General features: G+C 46.3%; 1 protein-coding gene across 10 annotated transcripts in view; it reads right to left on the reverse strand.

Annotated features, from left to right (window-relative positions):
* LOC100343976 (peroxisomal ATPase PEX1) overlaps window positions 1-27481 on the reverse strand; it is a 49150-nt gene that overhangs the window by 11390 nt on the left and 10279 nt on the right. For 4 of the 10 annotated variants that reach the window (XR_016223136.1, XR_011383214.2, XM_051853339.3 and 1 more), the window contains exons 6-16: window positions 25100-25219; window positions 19898-20021; window positions 19272-19381; window positions 17650-17732; window positions 16392-16524; window positions 11134-11230; window positions 9375-9545; window positions 5739-5893; window positions 3266-3455; window positions 2912-3078; window positions 1002-1136 (exon numbers count right to left, since the gene is read on the reverse strand). Coding sequence is in view for 7 of the 10 variants with exons in the window: in XM_051853339.3 (XP_051709299.3) it covers window positions 1002-1136; window positions 2912-3078; window positions 3266-3455; window positions 5739-5893; window positions 9375-9545; window positions 11134-11230; window positions 16392-16524; window positions 17650-17732; window positions 19272-19381; window positions 19898-20021; window positions 25100-25219 (1485 nt within the window). In the remaining 3 variants the exon portion in view is untranslated. Of the gene's footprint in view, window positions 1-1001; window positions 1137-2911; window positions 3079-3265; window positions 3456-5738; window positions 5894-9374; window positions 9546-11133; window positions 11231-16391; window positions 16525-17649; window positions 17733-19238; window positions 19382-19897; window positions 20022-22581; window positions 22712-25099; window positions 25220-27481 lie in introns of those variants that run through there. The other 6 variants (XM_089316165.1, XM_089316166.1, XR_016223137.1 and 3 more) reach the window with 6 other exon arrangements.

Here is a 27481-nt window from a genome sequence, read left to right on the forward strand (position 1 = left end):
CAAAATATATGATTCTTTTGTCTTGAAATTAAATCACCCTTGGACAAACTAATACTGCCAGTGTGTTGAAGTTGTACAACCAAGACAGTGAACCCAGATCGTAAGGACATGCCCCTAAATCCTCACACTTTCTGTTCAACCAAACCAGCCTGCATTCAGGTGATGTAAATAAGGTTGAAATACAGCCGACAAGAAACAGAACCGTTAGACCCCAGCTTCCTGCCTCAACAGACTCCAGCCTTTAGTCTTCCGAGTTTGCATCTTTTTCCTGAGTGTTTGTGTATAATTCTATTCACGATACGTGAAGATCTGCCCTAAGCTACAACACAAGAAGTCCTACGAGAGAGGCGGCTCAATACTCAGTTCCCACAGCTGTAACGAACTGATGGATCACTGCTCCTGCAGCCTTCCAAATATGAGCCTAACCCAGCAGGAGGAAGCACGTGGTGTCGGCGAGGAGAGAGTTAAGAAGCCCCACCTTGCCAGTGGGAATCTAAAACGGTCCAGTCACTGCGAAAAACAACTGCGCATTTCCTTGAAAACCTGTTACCTCATAACCCAGCAATTCCACTCCTCAATCTACCCAAGAGAAATGAAAACCTGCGTCCACGCAGACATTTGCTCTTGAACGTTTACAGCAACACTATTCCTACAAGCCAAAGCTGTACACATCGAAGTGTTCACCAGTGATGCGGGTAAACAGAGTGGCTGCTCTGCACACACAATGGACCATTATTCAGTCGTGGAGAATGAAGCGCTGACACGCTGAAACGTGGATTAATCCTGGAAACATTTCACTAAGTGAGAGAAGCTAAACGCCGAGGGTCACTTATTGCAGGAGCTGGGACTGGGTGGGAGGAGGAGTGGGACGAACATGTTGTGAGATGAGAGGCAGCGGCGGCTCAGCTTTGTGAATGCGTTGAATGCCAACAAACTACACTTTAAAACGGTTCATGGGTAAACTTTACTTCAACTGAAAAAAAGATAAATGCACAACCAACCTTGACACTAATGAAATTCATCCCACTCTCCCGTGCAACGACCCCGGCCAGCAAGGTTTTCCCTGTTCCAGGAGGACCATACAGCAGTATTCCTGTTCTCTGTCGTATGGGCAAGTTTGCAAATAATTCTGGATACTGAAAAACACAAAAAGTAAGACTAAGAGCTCGAGTCTACACAGAAACACCCAAGCAGCAGCGAGGTCAGCATGGATGAGAGTTTTAGGATAGTGCTGTCTGCCAGCTCTTGGTGCCCAGCACAACAGAGCAGAAAGGGCCTACTACAGGTGACAGAGGAGCCCAAAGTAACGGCCTCGCGTCCTTTCCAAGTGCATCACGGAACACACTGGAGAAGCTGCACGACTGCACTGCAGCTGTTTCCCGTTTTTCTTCTTGCCCACCCCCTTGTTTAATTAATTATAAGAGCATTACATTCACAAGATACACTCAACCCATTACCAGGTATTCTGCATTCCACCTGTGCGGCTCAGGGGCCAAGCTGGATAGCTACATATAGCCAACTACTTGCAACGAAGGAAAGAAAAGAAGTGCGATTCTGGGCAGTGAGCCCCCAGAGGTGTGCAGGCTGGGTGAGCGACTGACTGCTCCTCCGTTACCTTTTAAATGGCCGGGCGCTCAGAGAACAAAACGCTGAAGTGAGCCCAGCATCAGGCTTCCTGGTGTCCTCCATGAGGGATGCCCACTTAGCTCTCGTCTACAGAACTCCAGACGCACCTCCACCTCCCTCTAACCCCAAAGAGGCCCCCCAGCCAGCAGCTGGACACGCGGGCTCATGTATCGATGTCACTGCTTCGTGCCCAGAGCCAGCACTGGGTGATGCGGGCTCCAGGCCCTCGTTCTCGCGCAGGCTGTACACCACAGTTCGAGCGTTTTCGTGTTCTCTGAGCACTTGGTCATTTAAAAGGTCACGAGGAGCAGCCAATCACTTACCCAGCCTGTACTCTGCATGGCCCAGCCCCAGCAATGACCGCTCCCAGGACCTGCCTTCCAGTTAGGCACAACCCAAAGTCCTGCTTAGCTGCTTGCTTCTTCGCAAGGGTCCCAACCTCTTGCAATGATCCTCATCTGCCAGGTCTCCAGGTCAAACCACTGCCGACTGCACTCTCATCTCATCTCCTCAACAACACACGCCTGCCCCTTTACCCTGCCATCTGCCTTGCCAACTCCGCTTTCGAGACGGACACCCGGTGTCAGGACACCTGGCTCCACCCACCAGTCCTGGGCACCCAGTTGATCCTCCTTCCCTGGTTAATTCTTACCAGTTTCTGTTCAAATCCCAGCAGATAGTTCATTTTGCTTTAATAAAATCTAAGTGATTCCAGCAAAAAGGAATTATGAAATCCACACTGAAATATTTACCACATTTTAAATAAATACCACCACAATTTTCTGGGCAAAGAATAGATCAAATACTTTAAAAACGTGTTAGAGTCCCTAAAATAGTGCTGGTCACTCAGCACTTGAAAAGAACTGAGACTGGCAGGCCAACAGAGAGTCAATGACTCGGTTCTGGGAACAAGTGCCCACTTTGTAAAACAGTACCTTGGAGCCGGTGCTGTGGCGTAGTGGGTAAACCCACCACCTGTAGGGCCAGCATTCCATATGAGCGCTGGTTCAAGTCCCGGCTGCTCTACTTCTGATCTAGCTCTCTGCTGTGGCCTGGGAAAGCAGTAGATGGCCCAAGTTTGTGGGCCCCTACACACACGGGAGACTTGGAAGAAGTTCTTGGTTCCTGACTTTGAATCAGCCCAGCTCCAGTCGTTCCAGCCATTTGGGGAGTGAACCAGCGGAAGGAAGATCCCCCTCTACCCCGTCTCTCTCACTGCCTCTGCCTCTCTAACTCTGCATTTCAAATAAATTAATTAAAAACAAAAACAAAAACAAAACAGTACCTTGGCTGGTAACTGGATGGTATCCACGAGGATCTGCCGGACGTCATGCAAGCCCCCGACCCTCTCCCAGCGCAGATCTCTGGGTTTGTGCAGGTTGACGTTTCGCAGAGACGCAGGAACAAATCCTTGCAGAGCCTTTTGGAAGTCCAATGTTGTTAAAACCAATTCTGTTTAAAAATAAATGAAACTTCTTTTGGTAGCCACATTTCCATTATGAATTCTCAAAATCTTAGCTGGAAATGCCAGTTTTCTACTCAAATAACTGCTTATTCAAATTCCAAAGTGGAATCCATTTAATTCTTGCACTACAATAGAAAGACGACTTCAGGTTGGTGTGTGGAGAGTAAAACATACCTTTCTCGGTGGACACAGTCTGATGAGACAGACGAGCATGCATGGCTCGGTCCACAAGCACGGTAAAATCTCGAGCCACAAACCCTTCCGTTGCCTTAGCTACGCATTGCAGGTCAAGATCTGTGAACTTGCTGGTATCACAGTCTAGTTTGTTTTTTATTATACTTTGCAGAACTTCACGTCTTTGCTCCTAAAGAGAAAACACAAAATGCAGATTCCTAATTTTATTCAACTGCTCACATCAGTAGAGTATAATAAACCCCTGTGGTGTGGCTGACTACTGCCAGTCTTGAGTTTTTTTCTCAAAAAAAAAATTTGATTTATTTCTTTGAAAGCATTACAGAGAAAGAAGGGGAGACAGAGAGAGATTTTCTACCTGCTGGTTCACTCTCTAGGCTGCAAGAGCCAAAGTTGGGCCAGGCCAAAGCTAGGAGCTTCATCCAGGACTTCAAACACTGCTTTCCCAGGCACATTACAGGGAGCTGGATCAGAAGTGGAGCAATGAGGGGCCGGCACTGCAGCTCACTTGGCTAATCCTCCACCTACAGCGCCAGCACCCCGGATTCTAGTCCTGGCTGGGGCGCCGGATTCTGTCCTGGTTGCTCCTCTTCCAGTCCAGCTCTCTGCTGTGGCACGGGAAGGCAGTGGAGGATGGCCCAGGTCCTTGGGCCCTGCACCCACATGGGAGACCAGGAGGAAGCACCTGGCTCCTGGCTTCGGATCGGCACAGCGCCGGGCGTAGCAGCCATTGAGGGGTGAACCAATGGAAAAGGAAGGCCTTGCTCTCTGTCTCTCTCTCACTGTCTAACTCTGACTATAAAAAAAAAAAAAACAACAACAACAAGTGGGCCAGCGCCGCGGCTCACAAGGCTAATCCTCCACCTTGCGGCGCCAGCACACCGGGTTCTAGTCCCAGTCGGGGCACCGGATGCTGTCCCGGTTGCCCCTCTTCCAGGCCAGCTCTCTGCTGTGGCCAGGGAGTGCAGTGGAGGATGGCCCAAGTGCTTGGGCCCTGCACCCCATGGGAGACCAGGAGAAGTACCTGGCTCCTGCCATTGGATCAGCGCGGTGCACCGGCCGCAGCGCGCCGGCCGTGGCGGCCATTGGAGGGTGAACCAACGGCAAAGGAAGACCTTTCTCTCTGTCTCTCTCTCTCACTGTCCACTCTGCCTGTCAAAAAAAAATTAAAAAAAAAAAAAAAAAAAGTGGAGCAATGGGGACACAAATCGGCACCCATGTGGGATAGGGGTGTCGCAGGTCAACCTGCTGCACTACAATGGCCAGTATCACTACCACTGTTATACACTGTTCTTTGGTAACAGCACTGGGTCTGAATCTTTAAGGTAGGTGGTTCACTTTAAGCAAGAATGTAAAATATGCATGCCAGTCCCAGGATGTGCTTCATTCAGTGCACTGGCACTAAAACCAATGGGCGTAAGTCCCCAAAAGGGACCACAGGCCATATGTGCTGGTGGGAAAAAATGTTTAATTAATCAATTTTTAAAAAGATATCTGGGGCCGGCGCCGCGGCTCACTAGGCTAATCCTCCGCCTAGCGGCGCCAGCACACCGGGTTCTAGTCCCGGTCGGGGCGCCGGATTCTGTCCCGGTTGCCCCTCTTCCAGGCCAGCCCTCTGCTGTGGCCAGGGAGTGCAGTGGAGGATGGCCCAGGTGCTTGGGCCCTGCACCCCATGGGAGACCAGGAAAAGCACCTGGCTCCTGGCTCCTGCCATCGGATCAGCGCGGTGCGCCGGCCGCAACGCGCTGGCCGCGGCGGCCATTGGAGGGTGAACCAACGGCAAAGGAAGACCTTTCTCTCTGTCTCTCTCACTGTCCACTCTGCCTGTCCAAAAAAAAAAAAAAAAAAGATATCTGGGCCGGCGCCGCGGCTCACTAGGCTAATACTCCGCCTGCAGCGCCGGCACACCAGGTTCTAGTCCCAGTCGGGGCACCGGATTCTGTCCCGGTTGCCCCTCTTCCAGGCCAGCTCTCTGCTGTGGCCAGGGAGTGCAGTGGAAGATGGCCCAGATGCTTGGGCCCTGCACCCCATGGGAGACCAGAAGCACCTGGCTCCTGGCTTCAGATCAGCGTGGTGCGCCAGCTGCAGCAAACCAGCCGCAGGGTGCCAGCCACGGCAGCCATTGGAGGGTGAACCAATGGCAAAGGAAGACCTTTCTCTCTGTCTCTCTCTCTCACTGTCCACTCTGCCTGTCAAAAAAAAAAAAAAAAAAAGATATCTGTCTATATTTCTCACTGCTCTCATTCAGAAGTGTTGTTTTCAAAAACACCATTTTCTGGGAAAGTACATGGCAACATTTCAGGCGGTTATCAACTATGAGTTGTGAACATGTTGAATTTTAAGTTTCCCAAGTTCACTAATGGAAGCACAAGTTTAAAGTCTTAAGTCATGAACAAAACTGATAAAAGAAATTTCTACATAGGAAATGTTGTAATGCCTACAGTGTATTTTTTACCTGGTTAGGGGGTTGAATATGTTGGACGCACTGAAATATGTGAACTCCTTGAGCAGACACAAGTGAAGGATGCAGTGAGTGTTGAGCCTGACTTGTGGCAATCAGTGCAACCAAACTTCCCATGGCAACAAGCTCTTTGATCATATCGTTCAATGCTAGAATGTAACAGCACAGCGTAAAAACTCAGAAAAGTACACACAAAAATTAAAAACTATCCATGCATTAAAATAATGATATCCCAACACTGAGGGTTTTTTTTTTTTTTTCCCAAAGATTTATTCATTTGAAAGACAGTGACAGAGCGAGAAGGAGAGAGAGAAATCTTCCATCCGTTGGTTCACTCCCCCAGTGCCCACAACAGCCAGGGCTGATCCAGATGGGCTGAAGCCAGGAGCCAGCCACTGCATCCTCATCTCTCACATGGGTGACAGATGCCCAAGTTCTTGGGCCATATTCCAGTGCCTTCCCAGGTGCATTAGCAGGAAGCTGGATAGGAAGCAAAGTACCTGGGGCTTGAACTAGCACTCTGATTTGGGAGGCGCAAGTGGCAGCTTACCCCACTGCACCACAATGCCAACTCCAACACTGTGGCCTAAAGGTGGCCTATATATGGTGTCACTCCTTCATGCCTTTAAAGGGGCTGGGCCTGTGGCATAGATGGTTAAGCCTCCACCTGTAGAACCGGCATCCTATATGGGTGCTGGTTTGTGTCCCAGCTGCTCCAATTCTAATCTAGCTTCCCGCAAATGTTCCTGTGAAAGCAGTGCAAGATGGCCCAAGTGCTTTGGCCCCTGCACCCATGTGGGAGGCCCAGATGAAGCTCTTGGCTTCTGCCTGGCCCAGCCCCAGCTGCTGTGATCATTTATGGACCAGATGAGCAGATGTAAGCTCTCTCTCTCTCTCTCTGTAACTCTGCCTTTTAAATAAACAAATAAATCTTTTTTAAAAAATTAATTCATTGGAGCCAGTGTTGTGGTGCAGCAGGTTAAGCTACTACTTGGGATGCTGGCATGCCATATCAGAGGGCCAGCTTGAGTCCCGTATGCTCCACTTCTGATCCAGCTTTCTAGTAATGTACCTGGGAAGGCACAGGAAGATGGCCCAAGGACTCGGCCCCTGTTACCCATGTGGAAAACACAAAGTCCCTGGTTCTTGGCTTTACCCTGCCCTAACCCCAGCCGTGGCAGCCATTTGGGAAGTGAATCAGCAGATGAAGATCTTTATCTGTCTCTACCTTTCTCTGAGAATAAATAAATCTTCTGAAAAGTCACAAAGGGATTGAACTTTATGTTTTTTTGTTTTTGTTTTTGTTTTTGTTTTTTTGACAGGCAGAGTGGACAGTGAGAGAGAGAGAGACAGAGAGAAAGGTCTTCCTTTTGCCGTTGGTTCACCCTCCAATGGCCGCCGCGGCCGGCGCACTGAGCCAGGAGCCAGGTGCTTTTCCTGGTCTCCCATGGGGTGCAGGGCCCAAGCACCTGGGCCATCCTCCACTGCACTCCCTGGCCACAGCAGAGAGCTGGCCTGGAAGAGGGGCAACCGGGACAGAATCCGGCGCCCCAACCGGGACTAGAACCGGGTGTGCCGGCGCCGCTAGGCGGAGGATTAGCCTAGTGAGCCGCGGCGCCGGCCTGAACTTTATGTTTTTGTTCATTAATTCACCCTTTCATTTGCTGATTTACCATCTGAGGCCTATGGGAGGCAGAAGAGTTGCCTCAGAACAATGTCTAGTGAGGTTCCTACTCCTGGATCTTACAAAGTAAGTGAATGAATAATAAAGGTGGCATTTGAAATAAATATTCTAGATGGGCTTTACATTTCCATATTGTGTTCTGCTTATCCAGCAAAATACAGCTGACATTCCTATGACTCCTCAATTAGCTTTTTCCACGCAAGACTTCCAAGGTTTGGTAGGACCAGGTCAGAACTGAAATAGCCATTAATAATTATACGTGAGTCCTGACTTAGAAATCTGCAGCCTCCACCCCCTTAAACACTAGACTAATAGACTCACTTTAAGGCTAGTATCAAGACACTACAGAATTCAAAATTTGAGATTTATAAGTTAATAATAACCCAGACACATTGTATGGCTATATTTTGTATCTATTTCATTTCTCAAGAACCTTGGGACGGCTCACTGCTGCCGAACCCTCCCGCACCACCTCTCCGTGAGCCCTTTTCTGGCACTCAAAGTTGCAGTCTGTGGGGCCCTCCCCGACACACCGTGAGTCCCTGTACTTCTGTGCCCGTGTCTGGGGCTCATCCTTCCTTTGCTTCTTCATCAGTATAAAAATACTTTATGTTACTTTCTGCTCCATCAAAAATTAGCTCAGGTGGGGCCTGCGCGGGGCAGCAAGTTAAGCTGTTGCTTGTGACACAGTATCCCATTCCGTAGGGCTGGCTGAGTCCCAGCTGCTCCACGTCTGGTCCAGCTCCCTGCTAAACGTGCCTGGGAAGGCAGTGAAAGATGGCCCAAGTACTTGGGACCCAGGCACCCATGTGGGAGAGCTGGTCTAGGCTCCTGGCTTCGGCCTGGCTCAACGCCAGCCATTGGGGCCAACTAGGGAGTGACCCAGCAGTTGGAAGATTCTTTTTTTTTTTTTTTTTTAAGATTTATCTGTTTGAAAGGCAGAGTTAGAGAAAGGGAGAAAATGAGACACAGATAGAGATCTTCCATACACTGGTTCACTCCTTAAATGGCCACAACAGCCAGGGCTGGGCCAGGCTGAAGCCAGGAACCAGGAGTTCTTCTGGGTCACCCATGTGGGTGCAGGGGCCCAAGGACTGGGCCATCTCCTGTGGCTTTCCCAGGCACATTAACAGGGAGATGGTTCGGAAGTGGAGCAGCTAGGACTCAAGCCAACTCCCATATGGCATGCCCTGGAAAATCCTTCATGTGTGCCTTTCAAATAAATAAATACGTGTAAATAAACCTTTAAAAAATCAGCTCAGTTATCAACTTCTCCAAAAAGCCTTCCTTGATAAACTCCTTACTCAAATTCACTCTTACTTTAAGTTACATGATGGTGGAAAATGGAATTGAAAGCTAAGTTTATTTTGGTGCAAAACATTTTGAAGTCCATGCACAGTTTTTTGTCCTTATACACATCTTCTGTGAACTCTGAGGACACTCTGTGAGCTCTAATAGTGCCTGCCACATACAGGACATCGGACCGCCGCCTAGTCGGTCATGCTGGTCAAACCACTACAGCGGTCTCAGTCTCCACTTACGGCCCTATAGAACCGGGAGAGCACCTGCGTGAAGAGTACAAAGCAGTCCCTAGCCCAGAATCACCATGAAGTCGTTCTGTACTTTTCTTTCTTTTCTTTCTTTTAGATTCTGAGAACACAAACTATGCACAAGCATTCAACATGTATTTGTCAAATGAACAAAAAAGCAAGAGAAAATCTGTAAATTAAATGATTTCTACTAAGTAAAAAGGAATGAAAAGGCCCCAAAAGAGTAGCCATGAACTTGCAGGATTCCCCAGTGTCTGCTCTGCAAGAGAGCTGTGCAAGCTGCCAGAGGCCTCCAAAGCAACCCCGTGCCTGACATACACGCGGTCCTCCGGAAAGGGCAGGTGCACCACGAGGACTTAACATGCTGCCCGACAGACGCCACCGGGGACGCCTTACCGTGTGCGAGCCGCTGGGCCTGCACGGCGTCAGGACTGTGCGCGTGCTCCGGCATGGCAGCCGAGCCCACGATGACATCCAGGTCGTCCAGCAGCATGACGGACGGCTGCCTCCAAGCGGCCTCTGAGAAGGCTGCCTGCAGGCTCCTCTGGATGCTCTCAAGCCTTTTCCCTTAACACAGAAGACAGGAAGTGGTTTCACGTTAGCGCAGGGATGGGAAGTTCAGACCACACACATCATCATTATCATGGTTCTATTAATACGGACCCAAAGGACTCCATAAAGTGTCAAATTTCAGAAAAGAACAGGAACATGCTACTACAGTTTCCGTATGTACTCATTGTACTCACTCCATAGAGAATCGCAGATGGCTTACAACAAAGTCGCACAGTAACAGCAGACGTGGGAAAACGAGAGGAAGGGCTCAAGATTCTGGGAAAGTGGAACACAAGTGTAGCTGCCTGGAGACCTTCCTGTATTTGAATCACAAATTTGGCTTCAAATTTCCTGGTGAGTTAAAAAGCTTTCATTTTCAAAGAACAAGGCCGGTGCCGCAGCTCACTAGGCTAATTCTCCACCTGCGGTGCCGGCACACCGGGAGACCAGGAGAAGCACCTGGCTCCTGCCTTCGGATCAGTGCGGTGCAGCGGCCATTGGAGGGTGAACTAACGGCAAACGAAGACCTTTCTCTCGGTCTCTCTCTCACTGTCCACACACACACACACACACACACACACACACACACACAAAAGAACAGAAAACTAAATTCAAATTTTTTTTTTTTTTTTTTTTTTGACAGGCAGAGTGGACAGTGAGAGAGCGAGACAAGAGAGAAAGGTCTTCCTTTGCCGTTGGTTCACCCTCCAATGGCCGCCGCTGCAGCCGGTGCACCGCGCTGATCCGATGGCAGGAGCCAGGATCCAGGTGCTTTTCCTGGTCTCCCATGGGGTGCAGGGCCCAAGCACCTGGGCCATCCTCCACTGCACTCCCTGGCCATAGCAGAGAGCTGGCCTGGAAGAGGGGCAACCGGGACAGAATCCGGTGCCCCAACCGGGACCAGAACCCGGTGTGCCGGCGCCACAAGGTGGAGGATTAGCCTATTGAGCCATGGCGCCGGCTAAATTCAAATTTTGACATGAGGCTTCAAACAAGTTGGGCAGGGCCTCTCACAAGCCTCCTTTACAGCACAGCACAACGTGGGTTCCCAAAGGCTGTGTCGCGAACAGCAGGTAAGAAACCGAGAGAATCCCGACTAGCGGGGACGATGTGTAGTGGGAGCCAAGGGCGAAATGAGCTGTTGAAGGGAACATCTTCCAACCATTTCCTTAACAGACCAGACAACACTGTAACGTCGAAGGCTCAGAGAGTACCCGAGTGTTCCTTGGTGAGTGTACGTCTGCTGTCCACGGCCCTCTCCTGCCCGCCCCTGGGGAACCTCTCCAGGGTCCCACAGCAGGTCAGAGACCACTTACATTCTCCAGCACATTCTAAGTACTAAGGGCTATCTTTCTCTGAGGGGTGTAAACTGGCATTTCCAAGATTACAATCTACAAAGAATTTTCTGGAAAAAAAAGTCTCCATCAGATATGGAGAGTTTCAGGAATCTTATGAAAAACATTAGGAAGTCAAAGAGTTACTATTCCTAAGAAATTTCAATGACTAGATGATAAACAAAAAATTCAATACAACTATCTGTATTGATTATGCTAACAGATTACTGACATCCCTGTGTAGACGTGTAGAGTGTCACCAGTCATACCTCGTAAAGCTTTACAATCGACTAGCTCCACGTGCGCATCCAGTGTGTCGCGGGCTTCTTGACAGACGGCCTTGGCTAAAGTTGACTTTCCACTTCCCTAGAAGAGAACTGCTCATAAGAACTCCCAGGATATTCAACCAAGAAATAACATCTAGCACTGTGGCCACCAGCAAGGCTCAGCCCTGCCCATCAGGAAGCATACACCAGTGTGGGACACGCAGGTGTCAACCGAAACACAGCTGCTCCTTGAAGCTACTGAAATGCCAGGAGCTGGCCTCACCCTGTTTATGACGGAGCGCAGATAGAAAACAAACTCCTATTTTATGGTGTGTAGTCACAACTATCACTAATCTGTAAATATTTTATCTTTACAGACAGGTAATGGTTACTATTTCAAAAATGAAATAAAATGAACATTAAATAATTTTCCTAGATAAGTGAAATATGCTTTAATTTCAGCTCTTTTTAATGGAAAAAATGTATTACTCATTTTTCTAATATTTCAGTTTGACAGCTTCTGAGTGATGCATGGTCATCACTATGACCCTTAGTGCACACTGCAAGCTTCAGAGACTATTAAGGAACACAGAATGATTTCTTCTTGTATTAAATATCTGGCTTTAATCCATGTATACTCTTTTTTAAAGTAGAAGTTTATTTTTTCACAAAAATTAAGTAAAAATACAAAATAACTGTAATTAGTAAAGAAAGGTAAAACATCTTCTGATATCATCTCACAGAAGTAATCACTGTCAATTTTTTATCCTTTCAGAAAGCTCTGCACATATTTCATATAAATGCATAAAGATGCAATGATGGGGGCTGGCGTTGTGGCGTAACAGGGGAAGCCACCACCTGCAATGCTGGCATTCCATATTCCATACTCAGCCCTTAGCCAGGCTGCCACATTCAGGTTCTCCACCACCAAACCCACCCCCTTCAAAATTCCACCTCCTGGCTCTCCTCCATCTGCATCATCGCCATCCCCAAATCCATGTCCACTCCCATATCCATCAGATCCTCCGCTGAAGTTACTTCCTGGTACGGGTCCCAAATTCCCGCCACCATGTGCACCTCCAAAAGCAAAGCCACCTCCTCTTCCACCCCAGACTGCACTTCCCGTGTAGACAAAGCCTTTCTTACGCCTGCATTTCGGCCGCTGAGGGTGTGGGATTTGTGCAATACATTTTAGCCACAGGGTCACGGCCAGCACAGTGACAAGCCAAAGCACCTTTTCTTTCCAGACTGCCTGGCGGTCATTACCTCAGAGGTGCGGACATATTCCATATACTAAACCGAATCGTTAAGGTGCTGTTCCTCAGTTTCCTCTTTTTTTTTTTTTAAAAAAAAAAGAAAGATTTATTTATTTATTTGAAAGTCGGAGTTACACAGAGAGGAGAGGCAGAGAGAGAGGTCTTCCATCCAAAGGTTCACTCCCCAGATGGCCGCAACGGCCAGAGCTGTGCCGATCGGAAGCCAGGAGCCAGGTGCTTCTTCTGGGTCTCTCATGCGGGTGCAGGGCCCAAGGACCTGAGCCATCGTCCATTGCTTTCTCTGATAACCCCTCCTCGGTCTGCTCCTGCCTTCGAATTCTCTCCCTGCCCTGCCGGAGGAGGGCCTGAGCCCCTTCGGGAACCACCAGACTTCTAGCCAACCAATCGCTGTTAGCACAGCCCGGCCAGCCAGTATGCTTGGGGCCCAGGTGCGGCTTTACAGGGGGCCTTCCCAGACGTGGTCTGAGAGCAGCCTACATCACTTCTCACATTTTGTTTTCATTACTGTGGGCTAGAAAAACAGCCAGGCTTGAAAGCGAAGTCTGCAATTCAGGGGTCACTCAGCAAATACCACTAGTGTACTTTATAGAATTGCACAAATGTTTAATGTCAGTGGGCTCCAGAGAGAAAAGGGAGGCACAGGCCCCACTTCTGGTCATCACCATTTGCCTGGTTGGGAGAGTCTTTTTCTTTTTTTTTTTTTTTTAAGTGTTAATTTACCTTTGTATTAGCAGTTAAAATACATGTTTCTATTTCAAGGTGACATTTAGAAATTATGCTAATATAACAGCAGCAAAAATATAATTCTGCAGTTTTTACAAAAGAGCTAACCTGGAATCCATAATTAAATTAGTCGGGAGAGTCTTTTTCTGAAAGTCACTCATCTGTGCAGAGCGCTCTTCATCTCACGGAGTGCTCTTGTCTGTTCTCTCCCTTAAGTGAGGCTCATCCTCAGAAGAGGCTTCAAATGTAAACAGCCTCAGGTCGTTGGGTCACAGTGCTGAGCCGGCCTCAGATCTCGGTCTCTGCTCAATCGTCCTAGGGGAGGTGTGGAGTCTGGCTGTGGAGTCAGTAGGACATCGCTTTTACAAAAGAAATATTCTGGGGCCGGTGCCCTGGGGCAGTAAGTTAATCTTCCGCCTGCAGCGCCAGCATCCCATATGGGTACCAGTTCTAGTTCAGGCTGCTCTTCTGGCAATCCAGCTCTCTGCTGTGGCCTGGGAAAGCAGTAGAGGATGGCCTAAGTGCTTGGGCCCCTGCACCCGCAAAGGGAGACCGGGAAGAAGCTCCTGGCTCCGGATCGGCGCTACTCCGGCTGTTGCGGCCATTTGGGGATGAACCAATGGATAGAAGACCTCTCTCTCTGTCTCTCCCTCTCACTGTCTGTAACTCTACCTCACAAATAAATAAATAAAATCTTTAAAAAAAAAAAGCACAAAATAAATATTCTGCCACGATTATGCATCCTAAAATCTGACATTAATCATTCAGTCATTCCTATATTTTAAATAATAAGAAAGAAACTAGGCTAGTGATAAGGGAAAAAAGTTAAACTAGAATTAAAAGTGAAACAAAATGAAAAAGCCTTATATATTTTACTTTAAAAAGCACAAAGACCACACTGTGACTTGGAAACAGCACTGCACTAGTGGAGGAGATTGTAAACCCCTTCTAAAGGGCAGGGAACCTGCAGCAAGACTGACAAAGATCAAAAAGACAACACAAATCACCAGTACAGAACAGGATATCACTCCAGGTTCCACAGGCATTAGAGGCATAGAAAGAGAACCCCATGAACAGCTGAAAGCTCATCAGTTCACTAAGCAATGTACCAATTACTTGAAAACTGCCAGTGACATCAGCCAAGGTGAAAGAGCTTGCCTGAACAGTCCTACAATCAATAAGAAAGCTGAATTTGTAATTAAAAAGCTGATGAGGCCGGCGCCACGGCTCACTAGGCTAATCCTCCGCCTTGCAGCGCCAGCACATCGGGTTCTAGTCCCGGTCGGGGCGCCGGATTCTGTCCCGGTTGCCCCTCTTCCAGGCCAGCTCTCTGCTGTGGCTCGGGAGTGCAGTGGAGGATGGCCCAAGTGCTTGGGCCCTGCAACCCATGGGAGACCACCTGGCTCCTGCCATCGGATCAGCGCAGTGCGCCGGCCGCAGCACGCCAGCTGCGGCGGCCATTGGAGGGTGAACCAACGGCAAAGGAAGACCTTTCTCTCTGTCTCTCTCTCTCTCTCACTGTCCACTCTGCCTGTCAAAAACAAAAACAAAAACAAACAAACAAAAAAAAACCTGATGAAAAATCTCCAGGTTGGGATGGTTTCACTGGAGATTTTACCAAACATTTAAAGAAGTATGAGTATCCATTTTATCTTATTAAAAAAAGCACAAGAGGGGACACTTTCCAGCTCATTTGATGACTGATGCCAATACTACACTGATAGCAAAGCCACACAAGCACCATACATGATCAGAAAATCATAATCTCTCATAAACTGAGATGCAAACAACCTTAACACACTATTAGCAAAAGAACTTAACAATGTATAAAGAATGATACACTACAATCAAGTGGGATTTATTATACCTATGCAAGGATGGTTCAAAATCCAAAAATCAATCAACCCTATCAGTAGGCTAAAAATGAAAAAACCATGTAATTCTACAATTGGCACACAAAAGGGCAAGACAGTTACACGTCATCACTTCCCAAACCTAGTGGCAGGCACACAAAAATTTTAGGGAATGAATGAAAACCTTCCCTGTCTCATATTCACAATTTTTTTTTTAAAGAAAAAAAAATCTATCTGAAAGTCAAGAGTTACACAAAGAGAGAGGAGGGGCCGGTGCTGTGGCACTGCAGGTTAAAGCCCAGGTTAAAGGCCCGGCATCCCATATGGGTGACAATTTGAGTCCCTGCTGTTCCTCTTCTGATCCAGCTCTTCTGCGATGGCTTGGGTAAGCAGAAGATGGCTTAAGTCCTTGGGCCCCTGCACCCACATGGGAGACCCAGAAGAGACTCCTGGCTCCTGGCTTCGGATCAGCTCAACTCCAGCAGTCACCACTTGGGAAATAAACCAGCAGATGGAAGACTTCTCTGTCTCTACCTTTCTTTGTAACTCTGTCTTTCAAATAAATAAAGTACTTAAAAAGGGAAGGAAGGAAAGGAGGGAGGGAGGTAGAGGAGAGACAGAAAGAGATCTTCCATCCACTGGTTCACTCCCTAAATGGCTGCAACAGCTGAGGCTGGGCCAGGCCAAAACCAGGAGCCAGGAGCTTTTTACTGGTCTTCCACGTGGGCACAGGGGCCCAAGTATGTGGGCCATCTTCCAGAGCTTTTCCAGGTGCATTAGCAGGCAGCTGGATCAGCAGTGGAGCAGCCAGGACTAGAATCCAGCACCCATCTGGGATACCGGCACTGCAGATGTTACAAACCCTCTCTTGCTTGCCATTAAAGTGCCAGTTTGAAGGAATGTTAAAACCTCCTCCTGCTTGCTGCAGAGAGAGCTACAGACTCCCTCCAGCTTGCCATGGGAGGGCTGGCTGGGTCTGAACAGGCCAATGCTGACTTTAGAAAACCTTTCTCCAGCTGCCATAAAAGCTTAATTGCATGTCTAAGATAAAATGGTTGTGTGCCTTCTAAAATTGCTTCAAAGTTGTGATTTACTGGTTCTTGTATCACAAAACTGTCTTACCTTGCGGCTATGATTTGCTGTAGCAGTGTGTGCCCCAGCCCACCCAAACTGCCTTGCTAATTTAGGGTATACAAGTAGAGAAAGACAAAGGATTGGGGCTTGACTCGTGTCACACGAGTCTAGTCAAGCCCAAATGTTTAAACAAACTGTGTGCTTTTGGTTCCTTCTTTTTGTAACACAGACAACCTCTGCCACAGCACCGAGCCCTATCACCACTCTTTTATAATCAGCGAACGAAGCCCGCAGAGAGATCTGGGATGCAAATGAGCACATCTGAACCACCTACCTTTCCTCCTGTGAGTAAAAGGGCCCCATTCCTAAGCCCTGCCACAAGGGCCATCAGCTGCCGCGACAGAGGGCGGCCCAGGAGGCTGTGCGTGACGTGCTCCATGGAGGAAATGCCTAAGGAACCCACACCTCTGCAAAACACAGAAGGAGCTCCATGACGAGAGACTGTCGCAGAAAGCCACCCAGCTATGCAACAAGCTGCCCTCTTCCTTCCCACTCTAGGTAATGCATTTCAGAATTAAATCGTACAGATCATCCCCAATCTGAGGAAGTATGCTGGCTAACGCCAAATCGGATTCACAGCTTTTAAAGTCAGTTGCACTACTTTCAAACCTGTGCAGTTTCCAACAGTTCTGCCCTGCTTGGACTCCTTAAGGAATCTGTCTCACACATTCACTTTCTCCGCCTCCACGTGTGTTTTCATTTGGTGATCAACATGACCACGAACAAGAGCTTTGGGACTACTTATGATAACTGCAGGCTTATGTCCCCTTAATCATTACCTCAGAAATCCAGTTTCAATCTGTAGATTTCAGGAACATCAACTTAAAGCTACTTCTTGATCCTGACTGCAACAATTTATTTATACTAGAAATATACCAATAAATTCTTCGAGTCTAAAGTATAGCGTTTACTTTAAATTGATGAACATTATTAGGTTTAAACATTTTTACTCTCTGGTTTAATATTTCAAAAAACCAGATATTATTACAGGAAATCAAAACACTATTATTGCATCTAGCAACAGCCTCAGAAGAATTCTAACAGGTAATGTTTCCTTGAGCTTGTCATACTGTATAAGAAACAGAGATGAAGAGGAGTTTCTGGATATGTTTGTCTTTTAATTTGAGGAAAACAGTCCCAGTTATCACAGTAAGATAATGAAGGAATAACTTAATTTGAAATATTTTTAAATAGTCAAATGTTTTTAGACTTAACTTTTAAAACACACTTATTTGCTATAAGGATTATTGTTTTATTCAAGCACAGATGATCCAGGTGATTTCTAGAAGCTTTCTCCTCACAAACCAGTTCTCAAGGTAAGACTCCTAGAAAGTGTCAAACTTCTAGTTATCTAAGATGACAAGGCAATCGCAAAGCTAGGGATGACGGGAACAACAATCCTTGCGAAGATAACGCATTATAAACCCATTTGTTGACATTAACATCTACTTTAATCTTTACACATAAAAACCCTGCCACAAATAATGTCCACACATTTCTCTAAACATGCTTGTTTGGCCAAAACTTCTTACCCCAAAGAGTTCAGCTTTAAAAAGGGAAGAATTAAGTCAATTTCCTCACTGTTTTCTTCTTTTACCATAGGATCTAGAAGGACCTATAGTAGTAAGGAAAAATTAGTTTTACATTTCAGAGTGATGTGTTTGGTCTGTTTTTCTTGGGTTCCCGAAAATTGAACTGTTGATTCTTTCACACACCGAGAACAGATAAATTGTACATGGATTTAAAACACTCTTGACAACAACAATCTCCTCACCCAGGGAACATAAATATATATGGTCAATAAGCAGAGTATCATGTACTTAACACATTTTACAGATACAGTCTTATTTGGAATTTTCATTTCTATCTCATCTATTATTTTCACAATCTGCACACTGGTATTTTCTCTGCATGGTATTCCTTCAATTCTATTTCAAAAATGAAGAAATAGGGTCTAGTTTCAAGCTACCACAATTATAAGGGAGCATACCACATGTCTTCAGTCCCGCTGTGACAAATATAAATATCCTAACTAGAACATGATACCTTACAAGGATCACTATTACAGAACTTCTGGAAGAAAAAAGATCTGATAATGTCTGTAGAGTTCTGAATTTAAGAACTGCTGAAATAATATGGGTGATTAGCAAAATTACACATAAAATATGAATTTTCAAGATGAAACTTCAAAAACTACATTTTCATTTGTTTTAATATTAGAATTTCATTTTATTTATTTTTGATTTGTGGACTTATTTTAAAATTTGAGAGACACAGAGACAGAGAGAACACCCTTCTACAAGTTCACTCCTCAAATCCCCACAACAGCTAGGCTGGGTCTGGCCAAACCTGGCAACTGGGAACTCAGTCCAGGTCTCCCATGTGAATGGCAGAAACTCAACTACTTGAGCCATTACTGCTGCCTCCCAACATCTGCATTTGCATGAAATTGGAGCCAGGAATGGAGCCAAGTACTCTGATGCAGGACACAGGCTCCCAATAAGCAGCTTAACTGCTAGGCTAAACACGTGCCCAATACTAGGATAATTTAAAATCACGATCCATTTTCCAATTAACACAATCAACTCTGTTCTTAAAATTTGATTGTGCTGAGACACTGACTTTTAAATTTAGGATAAATCAATAATTTATCTAAGTAATTTAAAGAAACTAAATATGAAAATACTGAAAGGGGCTGGTGTTGTGCCAGAGTGGGTTTAGACTGTCGCCTGCCACACTGGTCAGTTCATGTCCCAGCTGCTCCACTTCCAATTCAGCTCTCTGCTAATGTGCCTGGGAAAGCAGCAGAAGATGGCCTAAGTGTTTGGGCCCCTGCCACCCATATGGGAGACCCAGGTGGCATTCTAGGCTCCTGGCTTTGTCCTGACCCAGTCCCAGCCATTATGGGTATTTGGGGAGTGAACCAGTGGTTGGGAAGACTCTCTGTGTCTCTCGCTGTCTCTGTAAATGTGCCTTTCAAATAAATAAATCTTTTCTAAAAAATTAAGGTAAAATATTTAAAATCAAGTTATTCCTTATTATTTGGGTTTCTAATATATTTTAGGGTACAAGATCTTATAAGGAAATTCATCCTTTATTATCGATCACACTTAACAAGTACCTTTTTATTAAATATTCAATAGTATGTAATTACTTGTATCGTGATCTTCTGCAGCAGATTGGAACTCAACAGAAAAATGCTTTTTTCTTTCTCTTTTTCTTTTTCTGAAGAATGAACTATACACAGAGAAAATTCCTTCAAACCTATTAAAAAGAAAATAATAAATGTAGAGTGAGCGTTGAAACCAACAGGATAATTTAAGGTTTTAAATATTAACTTCAAATTAAAAGCAAAAAAAAATTAATTCTATAATAAAATAATGTCTTTAATTAATTTATTTATTTGAAAGGTAGAGTGACAGAGTGAAAGGAAGAGAGACAGAGAGAGAGAAAGAAATCTTCCATTTGCTGTTTTGACTCCCCAAATGGCCACAATGGCCAGGGCTGGGCCAGGCCAAAGTCAGGAGCCCAGAACTCCACCCAGTTCTCCCCTTGGATGACAGGGGTCTGAGTACTTGGGCCACTATATGCTGCTCTCCCAGGTGCATCAGCAGGGAGTTGGATCAGAGGCGGAGCAGCCAGGTGGTGGCTTAACCCACTGTACCACAACACCAGTCCCAGACATTTCTTCACAGAAAGTTGTTGTGTGTGCTTACTGTATTTCACTGATCACATATGACACAGGTTCAAACAGCAAAATATCCCAAGCAATTTACCCACCATCCTTAATTCCCAGCTTGATATGTTCTTCCTCTGATGTCACCAAAGGCAGTGTGGTGGTTGCAGACTGCTGCAGCCAGGAACAGAACCCCGTTTTTACCTCGGCTTCACTCACATCCTTCGGCTGCCAGAGGGAAGGAAAGAACCACAATGCATTACCCTAATACTGCAACTTGCACACATCTTATCCTCCTAATAAAACAGAATCCTCGGCCAGCAAAACCAGTGAAGGACGCTTGAGGGTAGGTGCACAGTTGGGATCTGGCATTACCGTCAGGACAATGAACACGGTACCCCCCAAAGAAACCCGCTGTACGCGGCGAATGTGAACACGCCCCTTTCCTCTGTGCCCAGGGATAAGCAACCAGGTCAACCCTATTCTGCTGGGCCTCCCTCTGCTACAGCGGCAGGAAGGCAAAATCCTTGATTCCCTGCCTAGAGCTAGAGGGTGTGTGTGTGTGTGTGTGTGTGTGTGAGGGAGAGAGGGAGAGAGGGAGAGAGGGAGAGAGGGCGAGAGGGCGAGAGGGCGAGAGGGCGAGAGGGCGAGAGGGCGAGAGGGCGAGAGGGCGAGAGGGCGAGAGGGCGAGAGGGCGAGAGGGCGAGAGGGCGAGAGGGCGAGGGAGAGGGAGAGAAACTGCTCACTGTTGACAGTGAGCAGTCAACAATCCCTGGCTGGGGCCTCTCTTCCTAAAGGCAGAGAAACCTCACATGGAGACGGTTTTGCCTTGTGCCTCCCCTTCTGCTTTCTGCAATGCAGACCAGGAGGTCTCTGTAGAGCAAACACTTTGCATCTAACCGGAGTTAAGTCATGGGCTGAGGGCGGAAGAACAGGAAGACTGACAGGGCCTGGATCCCTGATGACACAGTTTAACTACCCATTAGCTCCTGCAACTTCCTTGTTCAAAAGAATAGGAATATTTTTCTTTTGTTTAAGCCAGTATTTCTATTTTTGTTCTGTTAAGCTCACTGCATTCCTGACCTCAACAGTGTTAATCATTCAAAGGTATGAAAAATCTCTAAGAAAAACATTGCTAATTTTAAAGCTTTTACATTAAAGTTAACTTTTTAAATCTATTTAAAATTAAAAATTAGGTTAAAAATGCACATAGAAAAGATGATTAATCTCTGCCTAGGAAAATAAACGTCTACTGTATCACTTCTCAGACTGGTCCTTTTCTCCTTCTAAAGTCAAACTAAGATTTGCTGTTTCAGCTCACATCAGAGTTTGATCCCTACCAAAAGCTGGCTAGGCTAAGAAAAGGTACTTTCTTCCATTTCTAAAAATTATAGAAATAGCCAATTAATTCTTTGGATATTACTGATCAATGAAGGAGATTAAAGACCTAAACAAAGTAATAAAATACAGATAAGAACTATTTAAAATAAGACTTTTGGAATCAAAAAAGCAACTCACAGTTCTTTCAGATTCAGGCACTTTCATATACCAAGTAATAAAATTATAGCCCAGAGAGGCCAGTGAAAAGTCCTAAAACTTCCACTAAAACATGCAATTCTGGGAGCCACTGCTGTGGTACAGCAGGTTGAGCTGCTACCTGTCACACTGGCATCCCCCATCAGGGCGCCAGTTTGAGTCCCAGCTGCCCCACTTATGATCCAGCTCTCCGCTACTGCACTGTGAAAGCAGCAGAGGATGGCTCAAGTGTTTGGGCTCTGACACCCACGTGGGAGCCCCGGATGGAGTTCTAGGCTGCTAGCCTTGGCCTGGGCCAGTCCTGGCCATTGAGACCATTTGGGGAATGAAGCAATGGATGGAAGATCTTGCTCTCTCTTTCTGTCACTCTGACTTTCAAGTAAATAAGGAAATAAATCTTTAAAAACATGTAATTTTGAATATGAAAGCATTAGGTAGTATATCCCATCATTCAGACTAAAACTCCTCTCAAAAAAAACAAAAACAAATCTAATGACCAGTGGCTAATTATTTTCTTAAGGTCCTAACATTTGATAAATACCAAATTTTTGTTTGTTTTAGTTATTTGAAAGGTAGTGTTACAGAGAGAGAGAGGGCAACAGAGAGATTGAGAATTCTTCCATCTGCTAGTTCACTCCCCAAATGGCTACAACAGCCAGAGATGGGCCAGACCAAAGCCAGGAGCTAGGAGCTTCTTCTGGGCTTTCCAAAGACTTGGACTACCCTCTGCTGCATTCCCATGTGCATTAACAGGGAGCTAGATTGGAAGTGGAGCAGCCAGGACTTGAACCAGCACCCATATGGGACGCCAGCATTGTAAGCGGCAGCTTTACCTGCTATATCACAACACCAGCCCCAATAACAAGATTAACAATCAAAAAGTTGGGGCCTGTGTGGTGGTGTAGCAGGTAAAGTCACTGCCTACAGTGCCAGCATCCCACATGGGCACCGGTTCAAATCGCGGCTCCTCCACTTCCAATCCAGCTCTCTGCTATGGCCTGGGAAAGCAGTGGAGGATGGCCCACGTGCTTGGGTCCCTGCATCCACGTGGAAAACCCGGAGGAAGCTCCTGGCTCCTGGCTTCAGATCAGCACAGTTCCAGCGTTGCAGCCGTTTGGGGAGTGAACCAGAGGAATGGAAGACCTCTCTCTCTCTCTTTCTTCCTCTCTGCCTCTGCCTGTCTGTAACTCTTTCAAGTAAATAAATTAATGTTTAAAAAAAATCAAAAAGTTAAAATAAAACTAGAACTCACTGTGCACGGCGTAGCCAGTGTGTGAAAATGCTCAGTTACACAGTTATGGTAATAGCACTTAATGTGTCCTCCTCTCGGGTTCGACAGCAGAAACTATCTTATCCAGTGTTTCATGAACTAGAAAGTTCTGTTCAACTGGCTCCTCCATGGTCTAACAGTCCCGAGGATCCCAAAGTTTCATCTGAATTATCAGAGAAAGGTTAAATTCACTTGGAATTTCTTGAATGCACCATGACTTTCCTTTAGTATAACTACTTAAGAAGTGATAAGCCAAACTGGTGTTATTTGATAACAATATTTTACTAAAAAGATTTTTAGAGGTGAGTGTTGGTGCAGTGTTTAAGATGCCGCGGAGAGTTGCCCACAATCATGCCTGGGTTTCCATCCCAGCTCCGTTTCCAACTCTAGCTTCCTGCAACTGCACACCCTGGGAGGCAGCAGGTGACAGCTCCAATACTGGGTCACCCATGTAGGGGACCCAGATTTTCCGCCTCCTAGCTTTGGCCTAGCCCAGCCCTCGCTGTTGCAGGCATTTGGGGAGTGAACCAGCAAACAGGAGATCTCGCTCTGCCTTTCAAATAAAATAAACAATCGAAATAAGACTTTTAAGTTTTTTGAATCTCATTTTTTTGGATCACACCAATTTCCAGAGAATTAACTGAGTAGAAAAGTAAAACAGTCCAGCACAGACTCTTCAGGGCTACAATATTAATATTAAAACATGGCAGAAATTTTTAAAAATATATACGGATGTAGTCAAAATACCAATCTTTTATTTTTCAAAAGATGTTTATTTTCAACTACTTGAAAGGTAGAGTGACAAAGAGACAGAGATCAAGAGATCAATACTTGTCTGCTGGTTTACTCTCCGAATGCCTGCAGTAGCTGAGGTTTGGCCAGGCTGAAGCCAGGAGCCCAGCTCCCTCAGGTCTTCCATGTGGGTGCAAAAACTCAGGGACCTCCCCCATCATCTGCTATTTCCCAGCATGCATTAGCAGAAAACTGAATTGAAAGGTGAGTAGCAAGGACTCAAACTGGTACTCAGATAATGGGTGCAGGCATCCCAAACAGCAGTGTAACCCAGTACACCACAATGCTTGCTCCAAGGTCAATCTTTTAAAAACCAAAATAATCCATATTTGTAATGATATGATTATATAATGTATCTATTACTTGTAAAAAACTTCTTGGCTTCTCAAAAAACTAAACATAAACTTTATATTTAATCTAACAATTCTACTGGGTAGATAGCAAAAAAGATTGAAAACAGATCCTTGGGGCCAGCACAGTGGCTCATTTGGTTAATCCTCCACCTGCTGCGCCGGCATCCCATACGGGTGCCAGGTTCTAGTCCCAGTTGCTCCTCTTCCAGTCCAGCTCTCTGCTGTGGCCCGGGAGGGCAGTGGAGAATGGCCCAAGTGCTTGGACCCCTGCACCCATATGGGAGACCAGGAGGAAGCACCTGGCTCCTAGCTTCGGATCGGCATAGCTCCGGCCATAGCAGCCATTTGGGGGGTGAATCAGTGGAAGGAAGACCTTTCTCTGTCTCTCTCTCACTGTCTAACTCTGTCAAAAAAAAAAAAACAAAAAAACAGATCCTTGAGTATTACTATTGACAACAGCCAAAAAAGTGGAAGTAACGAGTATCCATCAATAGAAGGATGGATGAACAAATGTGCTGTATCCGTGTAGTAAGATATTATTCAGCCATGAAAAAACCGAAGTTCTGTTACACGCAACAAGATGGGATAAACCCTGAACACACTGTCACATGAAACAAGTCAGACGTCTCAAACCAATATTGTGTGATTCCAATTACATGAAATACCCTGAGTAGACAAACTCAGAGTCACAATGTAAGTCAGAGGTCTGCAGGGGTGGGGTGGAGGAGGGCATGGGAGTTGCTGCTCAGTGGGCAGAGTTGCTACTGTGGCAGTGGGACTTTAGAAGTGCACAGTAGTGATGACTGCAATGCAGATCTGATTGTGCCACTGAACTACACACTTGAAAGTGGTTAAAATGGCCTATCTTGTTACATATATTTTCAAACAATAAAAAAAAGACTTGTCCTTCTAACAAAAAGGAATACACTATTCTTATTACTCACTAAAGAAACTGGAAATTTTGTAACACACAAAAAAATGTTAAGGGGCTGGCATTGTGGCTCAGCAGGTTAAGCTGCTAAATGTGACGCCAGATTCCACATGAGCTCCGGCTCATGCTGTCCCTGCTTCACTTCCAGTCTAGCTCTGTGCTATGGCCTGGGCAAGAGGCAGAAGATGGCCCCAGTGCTTGGGCCCCTGCACCCGTGTGGGAGACCTGGATGGAGCTCTAGGCTCAAGGTTTCAGACTGGCCCAGCCCTGGCTGTTGCAGCCACCTGGGGAGAGAGCCAGCAGATGGAAAACATCTCTTTCCTGCTGTTGCTCCTTCTCTCTGTAACCCTGCCTTTCAAGTAAATAAAGATTTTTAAAAAAGAATCTTGATATAACATATATATATATATATATATGAACTCACCAAGTCCTCCTTAGGTTGTAATTTTAGAAATCTTGGAATTTTAGGAATAATTTCCACAGGAGTTATTCTGACTACTGCATGCATTTCTATATTTAGTCTCTTTCTTAGGTCCTCTGGAATCTGAAATTTAAACAAAAATATGTTCAAAGCTTGATTTTAAAATATTTCACAGCATAAATACTGGCATTAGCTTCAATGAATCCCAGTGAAACTAAAACATGATCACACTGACAGTTTCCTCAGTTTCTTTGTGCTGCTCCAACGCAGTGCCACAGATTGAGTGGCCTCTAAACAACCCAGGTTAACTGCTTGCAGCTCTGGAGGCACCGAGGCCCAGGAGCAAGGCACCAGTACATCTGGTGTCCAGTTAAGGGCCTCTTTGTGGACAGCACCTACCTGCCACGTCACCACATGGCATAGAGAGTGAATGAGCTCCCCTGGGTTTCTTTAATATGGGCCGTAATCCTATTCATTAGGGCTGCACTGTCATGACCTCATCATCTCCCAAAACCATGACCTGGGAGCTCAGGATTTCGACGATGACCCGGGAGCAGTGGGGCGGCAAGGCACAAACTCCTGGACCAGTGCAACAGCAGAACCACGTGGACGCAGATGTTCAGCTCCTGTCTCACCCAAACTCTTCAACTTCCCCCTGTGTTGCTTTCCTTTTCTTTCTATAATCCTCAAAATTAAAGCTTTAAATGGATTTAAGTGGATTCAAGCCACAATAATCATCTTTTAAATTACAGTACAATTACATTCCAATTAAATGTTATTTGTTGTCTTTGAGGAGTCTTCATCTGTGAAAATTGAGAATCAGTGAAAAAGTTGGAACAGTCAAGGCTAATCACAGATAATCTTCTACAGGCACAATTAAATGCAGACAAAAACTTCATGGAAAAAGCAAAAGGTAAGCCGGCGCCGTGGCTCACTTGGCTAATCCTCCGCCTGCAGCGCTGGCACACCGGGTTCTAGTCCCTGTTGGGGCACTGGATTCTGTCCCAGTTGCTCCTCTTCCAGGCCAGCTCTCTGCTGTGGCCAGAGAGTGCAGTGGAGGATGGCCCAAGTGCTTGGGCCCTGCACCCCATGGGAGACCAGGAGAAGCACCTGGCTCCTGGCTATGGATCAGCACGCTGCAGCTGTAGCAGCCATTTGGGGGGTAAACCAACAGAAAAGGAAGGCCTTTCTCTGTCTCTCTCTAACTCTGCCTGCCAAAAAAAAAAAAAAAAAAAGGCAAAGGGTAAAAGTTCCCATCCCCACTGATGAAATTGATCTGAACTTAGATTGTGGTGATAGTTGTGCAACTATTACAAATACACCAGAATCAACTGAATGATACATTTCAATTCTATCTCAGTGAGAATGTTTATATTTCTTCTCAGGGCTGGTGATGTGGCAGAGCGAGTTAAGCCACCTCTTGAGACGCTGGCAGCCCATATCAGCATACTGGTTCACGTACTGGCCGCTCCACTTGCTATGCAGCTCCCTGCTAATGTGCCAGGGAAAACTGAGGCGGCCCATGCAGGAGACCCTGTGGAGTTCTGGGCTCCTAGCTGCAGCCTAGCCGGAGCTAATGTCTGCAGCCACCTGGGGAGTGAGCCAATGGATGGAAGATCTCTATCTCTCAATGTCGCTCTGCCTTTCAAATAAATCTTACTTTTCTATTTTTTAGGATTATGTTTACTTATTTGAAAAGCAGAGTGACAGAGGGCAGGGAGATGGAAAGAGAAGAGGTGTGAGGGAGAGGGTCTGGGAGAGGGAAGGAGATCTTCCATCCTCTGGTAGGAGGATCATCACTCTGCAAATGGCCACTCCAGCCGGGGCTGGGCCAGGCCAAAGCCAGGAACCAGAACCCCATCCAGGTCTCCCATGTGGATTCCAGGGGTCCAAACAATCGGACCATCTTCTACTGCTTTCCCAGGCCAATAATCAGGGAGCTGGATCGGAAGCAGAGCAGATGGGACTCGACCTGGGGCTTCAATATGGGATGTGAAGGTTCCACGTGGCAGCTCACCCAGCTGCACCACAACGTTGGCCCAGCAAATCTTTCTAAAAAATTATTCCTTTTCTCATCTCCAGACACTGGTAAGTACTGAAAGACACAGAGGCTTTCATCTCTTTACTATCTTTCTTCATTTCTAAAGGGCAGGCACAGGCATGTTAATGGTAGACAAAATCCTAAAACAACTGAGGTACACATCCTGACTTCAAGACTAACACATGTGTCAGTCTCCCATTAATAAAAATCCTCCCACCGCACAGGTAACAAGCTCGCTGGTTGTATTCCCAGTGAGCAGATTCGATTCCAGGTGGAGCCTGTGCAGCCCGGCGGAGCGGTTATCCTCAATGCCTCTAGCTCTCACCTGCAGGGTGGGAAGCACA

This window comes from Oryctolagus cuniculus, chromosome 16 (assembly GCF_051225735.1).
Source record: "Oryctolagus cuniculus isolate XC-2025 breed Fujian yellow rabbit chromosome 16, ASM5122573v1, whole genome shotgun sequence".
Lineage (NCBI taxonomy): Eukaryota > Metazoa > Chordata > Mammalia > Lagomorpha > Leporidae > Oryctolagus > Oryctolagus cuniculus.